The 17,266-nt window shown below is 33.0% G+C and overlaps 2 protein-coding genes across 3 annotated transcripts in view; one reads left to right on the forward strand and one right to left on the reverse strand.

Moving 5' to 3' along the window:
* Window positions 1-5,316, reverse strand: part of LOC105137135 (vacuolar protein-sorting-associated protein 33 homolog) — an 11,357-nt gene extending 6,041 nt beyond the window's left edge. Inside the window, exons 1-18 of one of the 2 annotated variants that reach the window (XM_011042760.1) lie at window positions 5,191-5,316; window positions 5,040-5,079; window positions 4,754-4,834; window positions 4,432-4,626; window positions 4,216-4,326; window positions 4,054-4,119; window positions 3,838-3,945; window positions 3,609-3,653; window positions 2,948-3,004; window positions 2,523-2,617; window positions 2,173-2,224; window positions 1,984-2,040; window positions 1,544-1,606; window positions 1,343-1,449; window positions 807-929; window positions 588-669; window positions 399-469; window positions 11-303 (exon numbers count right to left, since the gene is read on the reverse strand). In XM_011042760.1, the coding sequence (XP_011041062.1) occupies window positions 276-303; window positions 399-469; window positions 588-669; window positions 807-929; window positions 1,343-1,449; window positions 1,544-1,606; window positions 1,984-2,040; window positions 2,173-2,224; window positions 2,523-2,617; window positions 2,948-3,004; window positions 3,609-3,653; window positions 3,838-3,945; window positions 4,054-4,119; window positions 4,216-4,326; window positions 4,432-4,626; window positions 4,754-4,834; window positions 5,040-5,079; window positions 5,191-5,243 (1,434 nt within the window). In that variant the 5' untranslated portion in view covers window positions 5,244-5,316 and the 3' untranslated portion in view covers window positions 11-275. Of the gene's footprint in view, window positions 1-10; window positions 304-398; window positions 470-587; window positions 670-806; window positions 930-1,342; window positions 1,450-1,543; window positions 1,607-1,983; window positions 2,041-2,172; window positions 2,225-2,522; window positions 2,618-2,947; window positions 3,005-3,608; window positions 3,654-3,837; window positions 3,946-4,053; window positions 4,120-4,215; window positions 4,327-4,431; window positions 4,627-4,753; window positions 4,835-5,039; window positions 5,080-5,190 lie in introns of those variants that run through there. The other variant, XM_011042759.1, reaches the window with a different exon arrangement.
* A 7,469-nt stretch (window positions 5,317-12,785) lies between these two features.
* Window positions 12,786-16,917, forward strand: LOC105137136 (glycerol-3-phosphate dehydrogenase SDP6, mitochondrial-like). The gene is made up of 7 exons (XM_011042761.1): window positions 12,786-13,329; window positions 13,523-13,996; window positions 14,543-14,874; window positions 15,288-15,448; window positions 15,723-15,981; window positions 16,163-16,461; window positions 16,543-16,917. Exons 1-6 carry the CDS (start codon window positions 12,957-12,959, stop codon window positions 16,457-16,459), a joined length of 1,896 nt encoding a protein of 631 aa, XP_011041063.1. The 5' UTR covers window positions 12,786-12,956; the 3' UTR covers window positions 16,460-16,461; window positions 16,543-16,917.
* The last annotated feature ends 349 nt before the right edge of the window (window positions 16,918-17,266 follow it).

The following is a 17,266-nucleotide window of genomic DNA, read 5'->3' on the forward strand; positions in this document are numbered from 1 at the left end:
TTTTTTTTTCCATGGCATTCCATTTCATTTTCAGAAGAAATTTTTTCAGGAAACGGCAATAGATTTGGAAAATTTCCAATTAAGATGATGCCAACTTTTGATTGATGAAGTAGACATAACCAATTGCAAGAATTTAAGGAGATGGTTCAAGAAAACAATCCAAAACATGTTTTAGCACTCCCTGTAATTTTCAACTCAAGAAACATAAAAAACTTCTAAAGCACAGTAAAAAAGGCCCCATAATGCAGTCCAGATCATTGCGTCACAGAGCATCCTCAGGTTTGCAGCAAAAGATTACGTCCACTTCTCATAGGTATAGCAGAACCAAACAAACATCTTAAACATTCTATAAACAATTCTATATCAGAAACAGATTACATGATCAAGAGGTTGATTACTTGGCAGTGTCAGTATCCTCAACTACAAGTTGGAGAGTACGTTTGATAGTCAGCCAGTTACTTTTATTTTCCTGCAAGATTAGAATGATGTACACTGAACTTGGTAATTCGATAGAATCCATTTACCTGAACTATCAGATTATGATGTGAAGAAAATAAAATGACTCATTAAGGAAAATCATACTAAACCTGCTTTTTAAGCAATCCAGCCTTTTCTAAATTATTCAACATTGCTATGTGCTCAAAGCCATAGCTATGGAGCAGCTCCCTCCTAAACAAGAAGTGCAACAACCACAATGCAGCACAAGTGCATAGTTAGAATAATTACTTCGTACAATAGGTAAAACAGCTGTAGAAGTCAAGAACCAACGGAATAAAGTACAAAAATGAGAATCATGCTATACTTACCTCAAATGGTCAAAATTCCTTTTTGGAAGCCCTGAATTTGTGATAGAAAATAAGATCAGAAGACGCAAGACACTAACAAGAGGCTCCTGCTTATGGATCAATTCTTCAATGTAATCAAAGCATCTGCAAATACAATCTTCATCAATTACATTTTGACTTGAGAAGCATTTCCAACATCAAGGAAACATTTGAGGCGCAGGAAATTGCTATCAAAGCATATGAACAATTAATAAGGAAGTGTTCGATTCATATGACTGGACAGGACAACTTCTCTTTTCTATGCTGTTTATAGCACAAGTGAGACTGGACAAAAGTTGGTTTTTATCTTGCCCCATACCCAATTTCTGTCCTATTTCCCCTATGGGACAAGGTTGTCCCCGTGTAGTCTATCCAAACCAATCCCATCTGCTCACCAAACACACCCTATTTACAGGAAACCAATTATACTATTTGCATGCACAAATTAAAAAAATATAGAGGAAAAACAGAGCAGTAAAGCTTTCAAAGCAAGGGTGCATGTCTTCAAATCAACTTACATGTCATAACTCTGAGCCTCGATGAGTGTTTGCTCCATGTCAAGTCGTGAAAGAAATGACTGCTTTGATGTGAATGTTGATAGATGCTGAGCGAGATTTATGTGCCTCTGAAGCCATCAGAAGCAGCAAGTCAAAATCTAGCATCATGGAAGAGCATTGACAGAGAGCATGACAAGTAAAAAGAGAGAGAGAATGACTTACAGTCATCTCTGGCAATGAATTCAGCTTTTTAACAAAATCCTTTAACTCAGAAACTGTCTGATTCTGTATTGAATCAAATGACACCTGATTAGAAATTGCTCATAACCATTCAAGTAATCCAAAAGCTAGGCATTCAAGAAATTAACTCTGCAATTTCACATGAGTGAATGTGCACTATTAACCTTAAAATTTGATGGGGAATCAACAGTAATGGCACACAATTCTCTAATTCTCTATTAGGCTTTAGCATACAACAGGAGTCTGAATTATTCTTATAAACTAAAGCTGCAAATCTTGACTTAGGAAGCTCTCTCTTATAGCAGAAAGAAGAACAAAGAAATACCAGGTCAACTACACTAGTAGATTGTGAGTTAGCAATAATTGTTCATTAATTATGAAAGGAAAAAACATGAGAGTTCAGGTGATGACAATTCACGTACAGTAGTTGTCATTTCTGTGTAGTCCTGCTTCATAGATGTTGCCTTTTGACGTAGGACCTGTAATTATACTGCAGATGGCAACTAAGGAAATAGAAATTGAAAGGCATACAAAGAACAGGTAACAGTTTGAAAAAGAGAATGTAAAATTAATATGGGAAGTAGAATAAACTTCCAGAAATATGAAGCAACCTGGGCAACAACTTCAAAGTTGAGATCTCGAATTTCCTTGAACAGCTTGTCACTAAAAAAGTTTCAGTGATGTGTAGTGAGTTAATTGCCAATACATAAGAAAAGGCAGGAGTCTAGAGCAAGAGAGAAGGTCCTGACAGTTCAAGTAATCATAAATTATAAATCTTAACCCAATTGCAGCTATGCAATATGCATTTATACAAGTTAGGATTCATTGAAGGATAACAATCTGGCAGTTGAATCCATCTAAGCCCAAGTTTGACAGCATGTAGAGATCAAGTTTCATCTTTAACCCTCTTCTTATAGAACAGATAAGAGAGGGAAAAATACTCTTAAATAACATAGCATACCTTGAATTAAGTGGAACCTTGATCTTTTTTCCTTCTTGTTGAGCACCCATGATAGATGGATCAAGCTCCACAGCACCATTGTTGATATGCAAAAACTGCACTAAATCTATTAGAGATGGCTAATAGCATATCCTATTGACAGTAAATAATTATCATCATTTTTTCCACTCAGAAACATATGGGGATACATGTGCCTTAAAATTTCAGCTTCCAAATAATAGAAATAAAAATTTTAAGATGCTCATGCTAGAAGAAGTCAAATACTTTTGCAAGTTGTGGATGCAGAAGTGGTAACATTACAGACACACATGCAGAACACATTTTTCTAAGGCTAATCAAATTTGGTAACAAAATTAGCATATATAACTTCCATAAAGCAGGTGAAATGGCTAGAGTATCTTGGTTTCACTTGAGGGTCAAATTACCTCATCCAGAAGTCCTTCGTATGTTAACTGTGAGCACATAGGAGTAACCATGTCCACCTGCAGCAAGGAATGGTAAACTTTTATATAGCAAAAATATTTATTTAAACATCGAGATCATAATATGCGAAGCCCAAGAGAGAACTATCTCAAAACAAAAACTAAGATTGTCCATAAATGCAAGTTTTACAAAGCTAGCAATAAACATAAAGAAACTTCCATCTCATCACCTAGTATTGCGAGCGAGGAATACATAAATTTTTATATAGCAAGAATATTTATTGAAACATCGCGATCATAATATGCAAAGTCCAAGAGATAACCATCTCACAACACAAACCAAGATTGTCCATGAATATAACTTTTATAAAGTTAGCAATAAAGCAGTAGACATAAAGAAACTTCCATCTCGTTATCTAGGATTATGAGCAATCTTTACACTTAATATCCAGCATCGCTTTTTGAGATGTGCAAATGTTTTTCAATTTTCAGCTTTCTAAAAATTTTCAAATGCTCATGTTATTCAAATGTGCAATGATATTCTGAAGACAGTGATGAAGATTTATTCATGCCAGTGCACACAAAAACGAGTACCTTGTTATCATCTTGCAAAAGTAAGATTCAATTATTTAAGCCAAGAAGCAACAGAAGAGAGATAATTTACCTCCCTGTCTATAAGGATGAGTGTATTTATCCCTGGCATAACCATCTGAAATAACAAGCAAGTAAAATGTTGCAAGCAACAGATCAGTTATAAATAGACAGAAGTGTCTAACTTGCACGTTGGTTAAAACTTAGAAGCGTGCTCAGAGAAGCTGCAATTACATCAGATGTGTTAACTGGTTAAATTTGCACATTGGTTAAAACTTAGAAGCGTGCGAAACTGCAATTACATCAGATGTGTTAACTGGTTCTTCTGCTTGCATGCGATTGAGAATGTCAGCAACACGTACTGATGCTTTACCTTTTGCCCTTACATATGGTATCGCTCCAAAAGAAGACTGCAGGCACAACTTTTCCATAAATATCGAATCATAGGAAGTTATCCGCAAACATTCTTAATGCTATAATTAAAAAATGACTTTTTGGATCCATCAAACCATCTAAACCTCAAGCTTGTGAATGGCCTTTGCAATATGCCAAAGTGAACTTGTATTGCCGTCAACTAGGCATTCCTGCCATGCTTGATAAAATAAAGATAATAAGGATAAGGATAAACAAAAAGAATATCCAAAAATTTTTTTGGAAAGAACAAAAATCAATGGCCATACTTTGTTAGCTAAGTCAAGTTCAAATGATAGTACATCCTCGTCCAATGGAACCATGTATAATGGGTACTCCCCAATGGTCACCAGGTCATGAACCTTCTCCTCCTCGAGTACCTGGGTTACCAAATACACTCTTTACAACCCTGAACAGGAACGTACATGAGATAACAATTCATAATGCAAATGGTGCCAACATATGAACTACCACTGAAACCATACCTTCTCACAAACAACCTCACGCCTAGGTACAAAATAAACGTAGTACTCCCTCTGAAGTCCTTTTGACGTATCATTATGAATATGTGAACATATAAATCTCATCAAACTAAACTCTGAACGAACAAGGTAAACCACTTTAGTACAATCAATGTCAACTGGTTCAGCTGAAAGATGCCGCAAATCAGCCCCATTTTCCTGTGTGTTCCCCATTACCAATCAACAACAACAGAATTTCTAAAATCAGCAATTAAGCTACACAATTAAAATCCATCGAGCTAACAAAACTCACTAAAGCATTACAGGTTGGATTAATTTTTTTTACCTTAAGAATTGTTGATTTGATGATCAACGACAGTGATCCGCTAAGCTTTGGATCAATCACCAAACACTTCTTTCCTCGAATCTATTAAACTCGCAATCAAAATCAAAATTAGAATTCAATTAAACATCAGATTTCTCAAAATTCAAAACCCTAGCTAGAATCTGAATAGCAATGATCCACAATGTACAGAGAATTCCAAAACTCCGTTAAACTGAAGCAACTGATCTACAAGGAGCTTGAGAATTTGCATTTTCTCTTGTTTTTTGGTGAAAAACAGAGAACTTACGTTATTGAGGATGTTAACGAGCTCTCTCTGAGATTGTTCCCTGAAAAAAAAAGAATTGGAAATCTTGATTTCTAGATTAAAAAAAAAAAACAGAATAAAGGATCAATTATAATGATTAAGAATAATTAGCTAAACGACGATCACTGCTAACCTGATGGATTTTAAATTGAGAGGAGAGTTGTCTAAGTTAGGAATTTGAGACATTTTTTATAAATATATAATTGAGTGCGCCGAGAGTAAAATATCCCTTCGGCTTCTGTATCTCCGAGAGGGAAACGGGAGTAAGGAGAGGAGAGGATATGATTGTGGGCTTAACGTTTTTATTCTTGGACTAGGTCGGTTGCTTGACTCGAAAGCTAAAAGATCTTGGACTCTGTTTTTGGGCTCTACTGGTGAAATGGACTTGGGTAACTGCACTGTGGCCTGTTTCGATTCAGAGAGATTAGACATCCATGAAGAATCTGCGCAACATAGAAGCCTTATGTTGATTTTTTGGCCTGGTGTTCCTTATGTTGATAAAATAATTAAATTATTTATAATATTTAAAAAATTAATTGAAAAATAATGGAATCCAGCGGGTTTTAAAATTTATTGGACAATTTTAGTTAAAATAAATTTAAAACCCACTTGCTGATTATAAAAAAGGCTCATTAAGTGTAAAAAAATAATTTAAATCAAGCTTATTCAATGTTAACAAATATAAAATCAAATTGAACCGATCTATTTAATTCCTTTTTATTTATAAGGGTGTAATATGCATGTGATGTAGCTGTAGTTGTACTAAGAGTTTGTATCTTCATTAGAGATTGCATTCTATTTTAATTAAAAAACAATAAAAAGTCTTTAAAATATAATAACTGAATTGTTCTCGCTTATCAGTGTCCAGATAACAAAACATCCTTTTTTATGTTCTAGATACAATGTCCGTGCTAGTTTTCGTTTGTAATGAGAGGTTCGAGAGTAAGTGAGATGCCTTGCGCTCCGCTTGTTAACGTCATGCACTGCATTAACATCACGTGTACTCAGAGAAGATTTTTGTTTTTTTTTTATGTGTAAAAATGTAGAAAAAATTATTTGGTTAACTATTTTGTATATAGTTACAGTTCATATCTTGAGTTTATTGTCTGCTTGGAATTGAATTTATTTTTTATTAAAATTTCAAAAAATCAATTACTTTTTACTATTTTTTTATTATTTTGATGTGTTAATATTAAAAATAAATTTATTAAAACTGTTTACGTGCATGGAATGTCAATCTGTCACAAACAATCATTGAAACATGGGTTATTTTGATTTTTATTTATTTATTTCAATCCCTAAATTATATGATTTTTTATTGACATATTTCCCATCACATTTCATCGCTTGTCCTATTAAATAATATACGAGTCTCAGATGTTTTACTATAATATCAAACTACCATAAAAAAAAATTACAATAATTTAAAAAGTAACCCCATTGATACCATGAAAAGAAAAAAACTATTCACGACATGATAGAATTATTGCTGTCACTAAATTGACTCTTTATTATTTTTTATGACTTTTTTATATTTTTAAAAGAAAACATGTAATTCGCAGGAGACATTGAACAATTAAATTAGATAAAATATAATAAAAGGGGTGTCGATTAGAACAATTTATACTTGAATTCGAAAAAAGAAAAAAAATAATTCAAAGGGCGTTTTATACGATTTAATCTAAAAGTTTTTACATGGATGCATTTTCCAGGGACACGTCAAGGATGCACACAAAATGTTTAAAACAAGATTATATAATCCATTAAACACACGCACCGTGATTAAAATATCACTGGATGTGCACATCATCAACGTCAATCGGATAAGCTATCTTTGTTTATTGTTTTACTTGAGGTTGATTAGTTGACTGGGATTTTTGCAGGATCCTTCTGCCAAACAGGTCCTTATCTCCTTCATGACCACGGTTGCCATAAAAAGTTCCGTTTTGACCTGATCACTTTTTCCAAGAAACCAGGGACCAGCACAGGCACAGCACGTAGGAAAAAGATTGCCACCATCACGGAATAACGCTGCCACGAGGCGTGAAGAGGTGCGTTCGCTCATTCAATTGTGAGGGGCGGGTCACGAGCTTATGGTGGCTCTTTTCGCTGTTTTTATCCGCTCCTTCCTTCTCTTTTTTACAGGGAGGGTGCACCCACATCCTGATCTCTGAAGACGAAGGTATTCAATTTTACCAAAAGCCCTTCTCGTATTTTTTTTATTCCATGCTTCGGCAATTTTGATACATCATTCGAGGAAATTAAAGGGTAATGCTCGTTTTTCTTGTTTGTTACATGTTTTTTTTATTTTTTTTGGGTGCAAGTGTCAAGTTTGTACCTGCTCGAGCTCACAGAAATTCATAAATTATTTTAAAAAAAACTCAAAACTATGACCTTCATGTCCTTATTTTATTAAGATAATTCTAGTACATAATTACAAAACCAGATTTGAGGTGACACTAAATTTTTTAAAAGAAATTAAAATGATATCGAGAATTTTGATTTTTTTTATTTTTTTATTTAAATAATAGATTTGAAGGTTTAGTTTTGACGTGATTAGCCTTAATATGAGTAGCTATACAGGTCAGTTTAAATTTTTTTGAAATAATTTTAATTGTTTTAATAAAAATAAACCCCTATACCTATCTATATCTTAGTTGATAGGACTCCAAATTAAGCAGTCAGGTTAACTAGGTTTTTAATTAGTATTAAAATACCATATATAATTTATCATTTCACTGTTTAACAAGCAATGTGGATGACAGGTATAGATTTGTAGTTGCAAGACAACCAACATATCATAGTATCGTTGCCTTCCATTAAGGTTTTACAATTAAGACTACTCTAAATCAATTTTAAGATATATCAAGAGATGTTTTTTTCTTTAATTATAACTGAGTCATTCTCATTCAGAGTCGTGAATTGGCAATTTCAAGAATTCCAGACTGCTGATAACATTCAAAATGACAATGCAATGAGTAATCTAAAACACATGGATTAATTGAGAAATTAAATAAAAAGAATACAAATAGATTTAAAAAAATGAAAAACAAGTCTAAACTCGTAATTCACCTGCATTAGGAAATAGTTATTTGCACACTCTTATTATCATTTCCTTGTTTAAATGACTACGGTGCCTTTATTTTTACAAGTAATTTATTAGAGTTCCAAATAAACACTCATCCAACCTCAAAAATTCAATTTAGTTGATACCATTAAACCTATATGAGACCTAACTAAATTAATTTTAAAAACTCTTTTTTAGTTATTTTTTAGAAAAAACATCAATTTATTTTTTAAAATAAATTAGAATATTATTGCTTTAATATTAATTAATAAACCTTCATCCTGAGCATTGGCCTAATTTGACAACCTTGTCATATCCCTTCAACCTCCACTCATCATCTCAACCTTGATCTTTAAGATATTATTGTCATGGCACCACCATCATTATTATCTCTTATCACCTCCTTATCATGCAACTCGCTGAATGAGCTCATCAAGAGAATTTAAATTTTTTTTCTAGGGCTATCTATATATGGGAAAGATAAGGCTTCTTATGATATAATAGTATATTTTGTGTTTAGTTTTGGCCATAAATTTGAAAGTGTTTAATTAATTAATATACATTAAATTTTTGCATGGTTTCACTAAAACCCTCTTTTAAAATTCTTGTTTAAAAAAAAACTATAATTAATAGTTGTTTTAAAAAACCAGCACTTTCAAACCATAATCACAAAAACTACCACAGTATTAAACACACACTAAGTACTCGTTTGGTATTGAGATTGTACCTGCAATGCAACCTTGTTTTTTCAATGAAAAGCACTAAAATGATATTTTTCATTGAGAAACACAGGTTACACCGTATAATGCAACCTTATTGTCAAATGAAACATAAGTGGTGTTGTCATAGTTTGCTATTGCGGTATAACTATTGTTGATGGAGGTGTTGAAAAATTATTCAAATAACATGGTTAATTAACACATTTGATGTCATATTAAAAGCGAGGTTCCCTCGCTTCTAGGTTCAAAACTTTGTTGGAACCTGATCTTCAATATACACTTTTTAACATAGAACATTAACATACTTTAAATAAATTATGTGTGGATGTGAAATTGATTTTAAATAACCCTAGACTAACAATTTTTGGTAAAACCAAAATCCTTTAAAGAACTCTATCATACACTGAAATAAAACAAAACTTAAATGTTGTTCATATAATGAATAGTTTAAAAGTTTAGAATGGACCTAAAAGGCATCCGGGTTTTTAAATGGGAGATGGTCCAAGTAAAGTGAGTTTTAAGCTTAAAATCAAGTGTGTGCTAGCCCGTCTCAAGCCTGAGCATGGTTTTAAGTCTGAGTTCATTGTAAAATAATTTTTTGGCCCGTAAAAGAATTTTTTATCAACTTAGATTTGGACTTGAATTTGGTTCATGAAGAATTATTTTTTTCTAACCCATACCACTATTTTGTCTAACCTATGAAGGAAGCGTTTGGGAACGCATTCCCTCAAAATTTAATTTTTTTTATTTTTTTACTTGAAATTAAAAAAAAAAAAATTATTTTTTTACTTGAAATTAATATATTTCTTATGTTTTTATTAAAATACTAATATAAAAAATAATTTAAAAAAAATATTATTTTAATATATTTTAAAATAAAAAATATTTTGATGCATTTTCATGTGAAAAATACTTTAAAAAACAACAACAATCACACTCCTAAACACCCTCAAAATAAAGAATCTGATTAGTATTTTCAGCATGCTTTCAACGTAACTTTGATAGGTTTTTTCAACTCAAAAGATATTTATTTCATGATTATAATGCTCAAGTTTTATTGTGGATTTATAGTGGTCAACTAAAAGTCAATAATGCAAAACTAATTTTGGTCAATACCATGATTAATTCTTCAACTTTTGAAATAACTCATAAAAAGAGGATGGAAAAGGAGTTCAAAAGAATGTTTTTATTCATTTTACATTATATTTATCACCTCAATTTTTAGTTTTTTTTCCCTTATTTTTCAATTTTGTATATCCATCTGAAATCTAAAGCTTATATCTATTTGTCTGAAAGGTTATCTAATGCATCCATATTGGTTCAAAAATCTTGTTTAGATGTGCTTCTAAACTAAGATGTTGTTATTGAAATCTTAAAAGTTTTATTGCAAACAATATTTGAATAAAAAATGGAGCAATAAAGTTCCAAAGATAAATAATTCATCATTAACAACAACAGAAATTTCATTATTTAAAGTACTTCAACATGTAAATATATTTAATTTTAAACATAGATATATTATTTAACTAGTATGCATGTTAAAACTTTATTTTGATATCAATTGTAATTTGATTTATACTCATTATGCTTGATGGAATCTTTACACACACACACAAACGTTATAACACGCACACATGTATGATTTTGCCATGATAAACTAAACAATTTAATACATGCTTATTTTTTATTTATTAGGAGGGTGTGACCGCTTTGGGTCAATTGAGTTTTTAAATTTTCTTAGATTAAGATTGTATTACAACAAAAACTAAAAGGCCTGGCCTTTTTACTATGCATAAAATATTGTTCACTTTTTCATAATTCACCGTGGATTGGAGTATTGTATTTTTTTTTGGTGATTTTCATTTTGACCCTAGAACTTTTATTTTACACGAATTAGCCTTTTTAAGCTCAAATTAGCTTTCAATTGCATATTTGTTTAAAAGGAAGGGTTGAATTGAAAGCTAAGGAACTGAAGTGAGAATTTTGGGTAAGACAAGGGGCAAGTTGAAAGTTTCATTGAAACATTCATTTTAATCCTTTATATTTTTTTAGATATTAGATGATCGGTCCCTTAAATTTGAAGACAATACATTTTGATACCTAATTTTATTTTTATCCTTTTTAGTCATTTTTTGTTGAAAGGAGAAAGATAAAGTTATCAGATTTCGATTTAGAGAAAGAAAATGGTTATTGAGAAAGATTATGGGCATCAAAATGATTGATTTTTATGTCAAACAATTTTACATAATGAGGGGTTTATGTTTAGGTGTTTGTTTACCTTGAAAACACCTAAAACAATATATTTGAGTATAGGAAGAATTTTTTTAGGTTGAATTTTGAGTTTTGTGATAGTTTGTTGGCTTTTGATGGTCATGAATTAGTTTAATAAGGTTTCTAAAATGTTTTTTCTAGGTGTTTTGACTAAAAAATAGGTTGAAAATAGAGTTTGTGGTGGATAAAATAAAAAGCTTTGTTTTTTCGGCTACCGTAATGGTTGAATTCTGGATTTCCCAAGTGACGTATCATGTTTTTTTGAAATAATCATTTGCCCCATTAAATTTTTTTTTAAAATAAAGGTTTACACTTAGACGTGGCCTTGTAGGCTCCCGCGTGGGCCATTGTTTTATCGGGTCAGGCGCTGGACTTGAATTACCAAACCCAAAAACGCTTGATTTGCTTTTTTCTTTAGTTTTTTAAAAAATAACAACATTATTAATATATATTTTTTCAAATAAATTTTGGGTTTATGTTTTAATTAAATTATGATTATTTTTAAATAATATTAGATGTGTTTAATTTTTAGAGAGGTGAGTATGATTCATCAATGGTTTTTTTTAATTTTATATAAATTAAAAAAATTATAAGATTTTTTTATATGTGTAGCCTTTTATTTTTTTAAAAAAATTATTTTTTAATAAATTTAATGTGTGTCGGTGTCTATTACAAATTTTATATGTTTTTCTATTATAAATTTATTTTGATTGAGAAATTCATTAAATATAATATGATAAATTACCTATATTGCTATGTTAGATATCTTTATTTTCATTTTTTCTTGATTTTCTCAATTTTTTCAATTTCATTTTTATTTATTATTGATGATTTTCTTTTTTATTACTTTACACCATGGTTATTGGATTATTTAATTAGTGTATACATAAGTTTTTCAAATTATATCCATATGTTTTTTCCTTGTGTAAAAAACACTTTAAAAAATTTTGTATATTTATTTTTTTTATTATATTTTGATGTTTAAGATTTGTTGCTTTTTTTTAGATTTTTTTATCCTTGAATCTTCTATTAAAAATTCTTTTTTTTTTTTATTTTATCTTTTAATCCAAGTTTATAATGTAATGTTTTATATCTTTGTTATTTTGATTTTCATCATTTTTAATTTAACTCTCAAATCTAAAATTTTTTCTAGCCTTTTAATTTATTTTTATTTTTATTTTAACATTCATTATATTTATTTTTTATTTTAATTTTTTTGTGTTTCTAACCCTCATGATTTTTTATATATAGTGTTTTTAATCTTATAATTCTGATTATGGTTTAAAAAGTTAACAATAATTAATTTTTTAAAATTTTTAAAATTTAATTTTTTATATTTTTTAATGAAATTACCTATTCTTATTTAAATTTTACTTTGTTAATAAATAAAATTATTGAGATTTTTTTGAAATATTATGAATATATATTTTTATAATATTGATAAATGTTCATTTTTACATTGAATTGTTGTTTTTTTATTTTTTTTTGTTTTTGATATTTTATTTTATAATAATTATATTAAATTAAAATTTTTTATTAAAATATTTAATTGAGTTATATGAATATTATATATGCTTTTATTTTTTTTTAATATTTTTTACAAAAGTTAACCCGAGACACGGGCACCGAAGTAGTTATTGCTATACATGGTCAAGAGAAAAAATAGAACATTTCCCAACAAAAAACAAAATAAAAGTGGTATTTCAGTAATATCACCAATCCCCATGATGCCACCATGATCAATTCCGAACGCAACCTTCGCTGCTTCCCATAACATAAAAAAGGAACTATTCCATCATCGTTTTTCTCTCTCACCGTCGTTTCTTCCGCTTCCTTCTCAACATGTCCTCTGCCGCTCGTCTTCGCCGCGTATGCGCTGCTGCTCTGGCCACCGCTACTGCCGCCTCTGTTGGCGGCTCCATCATCCTATCTCCAAACATCTCCTCCAACGATCGCGGCTCTGGAACCGTGGTCGAAGCCGTGAGGAGCAAAATCAATGATCCGTACGCTAACGTTCCGTCACGAGCAGTTCAAGAGTCAGCTTTGATCGGAGCTAGTCAAGCCAATCCTCTTGACATTCTCGTCGTCGGTGGTGGCGCCACCGGATGCGGTGTCGCTTTCGATGCCGTGACTCGTGGACTTCGTGTTGGCCTTGTTGAACGCGAAGATTTCTCTTCCGGCACATCTTCAAGGTCCACTAAGCTAATTCATGGCGGTAATAAGACTCTCTATTCATTTATTTGCTTATAATTTAATTTATTTGAATTAATTCAAATTTTTATTTGAATTTTCATGTTTTTGTGTATTATTTCGTGTAATTTTATTTTTTTTTGCTCGATTGATTTCTTGTGAATATACTATTATTTTTCTATTTAGCTATTTTTTTTTCACATGATTGTTTTGTTCAGGAGTTCGTTACTTGGAGAAAGCTGTATTTAATCTTGACTACGGGCAATTGAAGCTGGTCTTCCATGCGCTCGAGGAGCGTAAACAGGTTATCGAGAATGCACCTCACCTGTGCCATGCTCTGCCTTGTATGACGCCATGTTTTGATTGGTTTGAGGTGGTGTATTATTGGGCTGGCTTGAAAATGTATGATTTGGTCGCTGGAGCGCGGTTGTTACATTTGTCTAGATATTATTCTGCAAAAGAGTCCATTGAGTTGTTCCCTACTCTTGCGAAGAAGGGAAATGATAGGAATCTGAGGGGCACTGTGGTGTATTATGATGGTCAGATGAATGATTCACGACTCAATGTTGGTTTGGCCTGTAGTGCTGCGTTGGCTGGAGCGGCAGTGCTCAACCACGCGGAAGTCATTTCATTTCTGAAAGATGAGGCTACCGGGCGAATAATTGGTGCACGGATTCGGGACAATTTTTCAGGTATGACAAGCATCCTTTTAATGCACTTGTATTAGCTGGGCAATTTCACCCTCTTTTTATCATTTCAAGATGAAGTATGCAATTGCTGTCTAATTATTCCTTTGTTCGTCCTCTTTCCCACCATCTTAACTCAATGAACTGCAATGAGTTTACACAGATAATAATGGAAAGATTATGAGACTGAAGATGTGTTGAATGCCTGCAGATTACTAGCTTTGATATGCCAACTTGCTGGCACCTTAGTAAGCATTTGACTAACAACCATGTCAACATTGTAATTCTTAATTGACTAACTGATCCTCCTTCAAATATTGGTGCGTGGAAATCACCTGTGTGCCAACTATCTCTAACTAGCCCCGCCATATGTTTCACCTTCTAAATACTTAGGAAATAGAACATACCTAAGCATACAATTTCTATTTGCTTGCACACTTGTGCATTTTCTCACCTGTTTTTCTTGCCTCAAGTCGACCAAGTTTATATGTTGACAGAGTAACCACATTGACTATATGTTATTGATTAATATTTCCTATCATACTATACCAGGCAAAGAGTTTGAAACCTATGCAAAAGTTGTTGTAAACGCGGCTGGGCCGTTTTGTGACTCTGTAAGGAAATTAGCTGACAAAGAGGCAACAAGTATGATCTGTCCTAGCAGTGGTGTGCATATCGTTCTTCCTGATTATTACTCTCCTGATGGAATGGGCTTGATTGTTCCCAAAACAAAGGATGGTCGTGTTGTTTTCATGCTGCCATGGTTGGGAAGAACTGTCGCTGGCACAACAGATTCCAACACTGTTATCACTCCACTTCCAGAACCACACGAGGATGAGATTCAGTTTATACTTGATGCGATCTCTGATTACCTTAGTGTTAAGGTATGTGATTTCACCAATAAGCTCAACTATTTTGCACGCCATTGGACCTGGAACTAATTAATCTAGTTGCACATTTGCTAACCTTTATCAAGTGAGGATATGTCCTAGATGGTCAAACCAGCTACCTGACTTGCTTTGGGTCATGCTCACTAGTGAGGCCCTGCAGTTTTGACAACTGTGGCCTTTGCTCTAGAATAAACTTTGGCAAAGTGCAGGTTTTGATAGATTAATAAATTGGATGGCAGAGATTATTGTTGCTAAGTTTGCATGGGGTTAGGTTTTAACCTTAATGGAGAAGCCTACATAAATTCGAAGGGTATGTAAATGCAGTGCTGAATCTAGTCCTCTTCTTTGTTTGTGTGTGTGTGTGTGTGTTAAGATTTCTTTTGGATAGTAAAAGTGGATAAATATAGGTTCGGCGCACAGATGTTCTTTCAGCTTGGAGTGGCATTCGCCCACTGGCTATCGATCCATCAGCAAAGAGCACCGAGAGCATCTCTAGAGATCATGTTGTATGCGAAGACTATCCAGGCTTGGTAACTATCACTGGTGGTAAATGGACCACTTACCGAAGGTAATTTTTTGTTTGTTTGATCGGAGCCTGGAAAGAATTATGAATGATTATGAGGGTTTTGTATTTTGTGATGTCAATAGGTCGTATCTGATTTAGCAAATCTTTACCTGTTGACCACGTGGATCACTAACATCAGTATTATTTTAACAAAACATCTTGACGTGAATAACATCATCTATTATTAGCTGAGTTCTGTATTTTCACCACCCACCCACCCCCCTCTTTCATTTCTTTATTTGGCTCCAAATTCTGTGCTTACTAGAATTAGTTTCAGCATGGCAGAAGATGCTGTTGATGCAGCTGTTAAGTCTGGAAAGTTGAGTCCAAAAAATGGAAGTGTAACTCACAATCTGAGGCTGATGGGTGGAGATGGATGGGAACCTTCATATTTTACTGTTCTTGCTCAGCAATATGTACGCATGAAGAGGACATATGGTGGAAAAGTTGTCCCTGCAATAATGGACACTGCTGCAGCTAAGCACTTATCTCATGCATATGGTACATTGGCAGAACGAGTAGCTGCTATAGCTCAGGTTGGTTGCATCTTTCAAAATTTAATATATATGATGCATGCATGCATTGCCCTGGGCTTGTTGGTTATCCATGCCGTACTTTGAATTTACACATTTGTGCTGCTATAAAGTACTTGTTTTTAATGAAAATCCAGTTTTGGTTTTTATACTACCTTTAAGAATTCACCTTCCTACAATTCAGAATGAAGGTCTGGGGAAGAGGCTTGCCCATGGATACCCTTTTATGGAAGCTGAGGTTGCTTATTGTGCCCGGAATGAGTACTGTGAATCTGCTGTTGATTTCATTGCTAGAAGATCACGACTTGCTTTCTTGGACACTGACGCTGCTGGCCGGGCCTTGCCACGTGTCATCGAGATACTGGCTGCTGAGCACAAGTGGGACAAGTCAAGGAAGGCACAAGAATTACAGAAGGCAAAAGAATTTTTGGAAACTTTTAAATCTTCTAAAAATGCGCATTTCCATGATGGGAAACACTGATAGTAAGTTCAAATCATTTTTTACTCGTTACTTAAGTCAATTCTTCTCGAATCTATAGTTACCATGTTGTTTTTATGTTTTAGGGTCGCGACTCCCCTGAGCTGGGTTTGAAGTAGCTCATTTTCTTTTGGTATACAAAGCAAGTTCGCCCCAACTTTCCTCGCCTACAGATAGACGAGGTTTTGATTTCTTTACTCCGCAGATTGCGACAACACGTGGTTAAATGTCCTACACGCATTCCGAAGGAGATTTGTTGCCTTTTCGCTTTTCACGCACAGTTATCCTGCCAAAATAATGCCCGGCCTTCTTGAGCGGAAGTGTATTGAATGAAATTGGTAACGGTGAATATGTTTATAAGTGGTCGAAATTGGTGACCTGACTAATCAACAACCAGAAATGGGTATGCTTTTTATATTTTTTTAACGTGTAATAAATTTCCCGTTTCCAGTTTCCCTGCAGTGTTCTCTAAGTAATGACCATCCCCCCCTCCCCCAGATGTCTGGAGCTGCCCTATGGGACTTTGAATAACGAGTCTAGGTTCAAATTTCTTTATTTGTTAAAATCACATTTTTTAATCAGTGCCGTTGTAGTATGTTGCGAAAATAAATGAATATGTTTTCGTAATTTTAGAGATGGTTGCTATAAAAATGTGAGTAGGTGTCTTGCAGAGTGTTCGTGAGCAATCTCTGTCCCTGCAGTGGACCTTGATATATGATATGAGACAAGATTGCTTCCTGTTCATCAACATTTGTAGTGTCCCATACTCCTCCCAGGGATTGGGATGTCACTGGTGAGAATGAACTAGCA

This window comes from Populus euphratica, unplaced genomic scaffold (genome assembly GCF_000495115.2).
Source record: "Populus euphratica unplaced genomic scaffold, PopEup_1.0 scaffold63.1, whole genome shotgun sequence".
Classification (NCBI taxonomy): Eukaryota; Viridiplantae; Streptophyta; class Magnoliopsida; order Malpighiales; family Salicaceae; genus Populus; species Populus euphratica.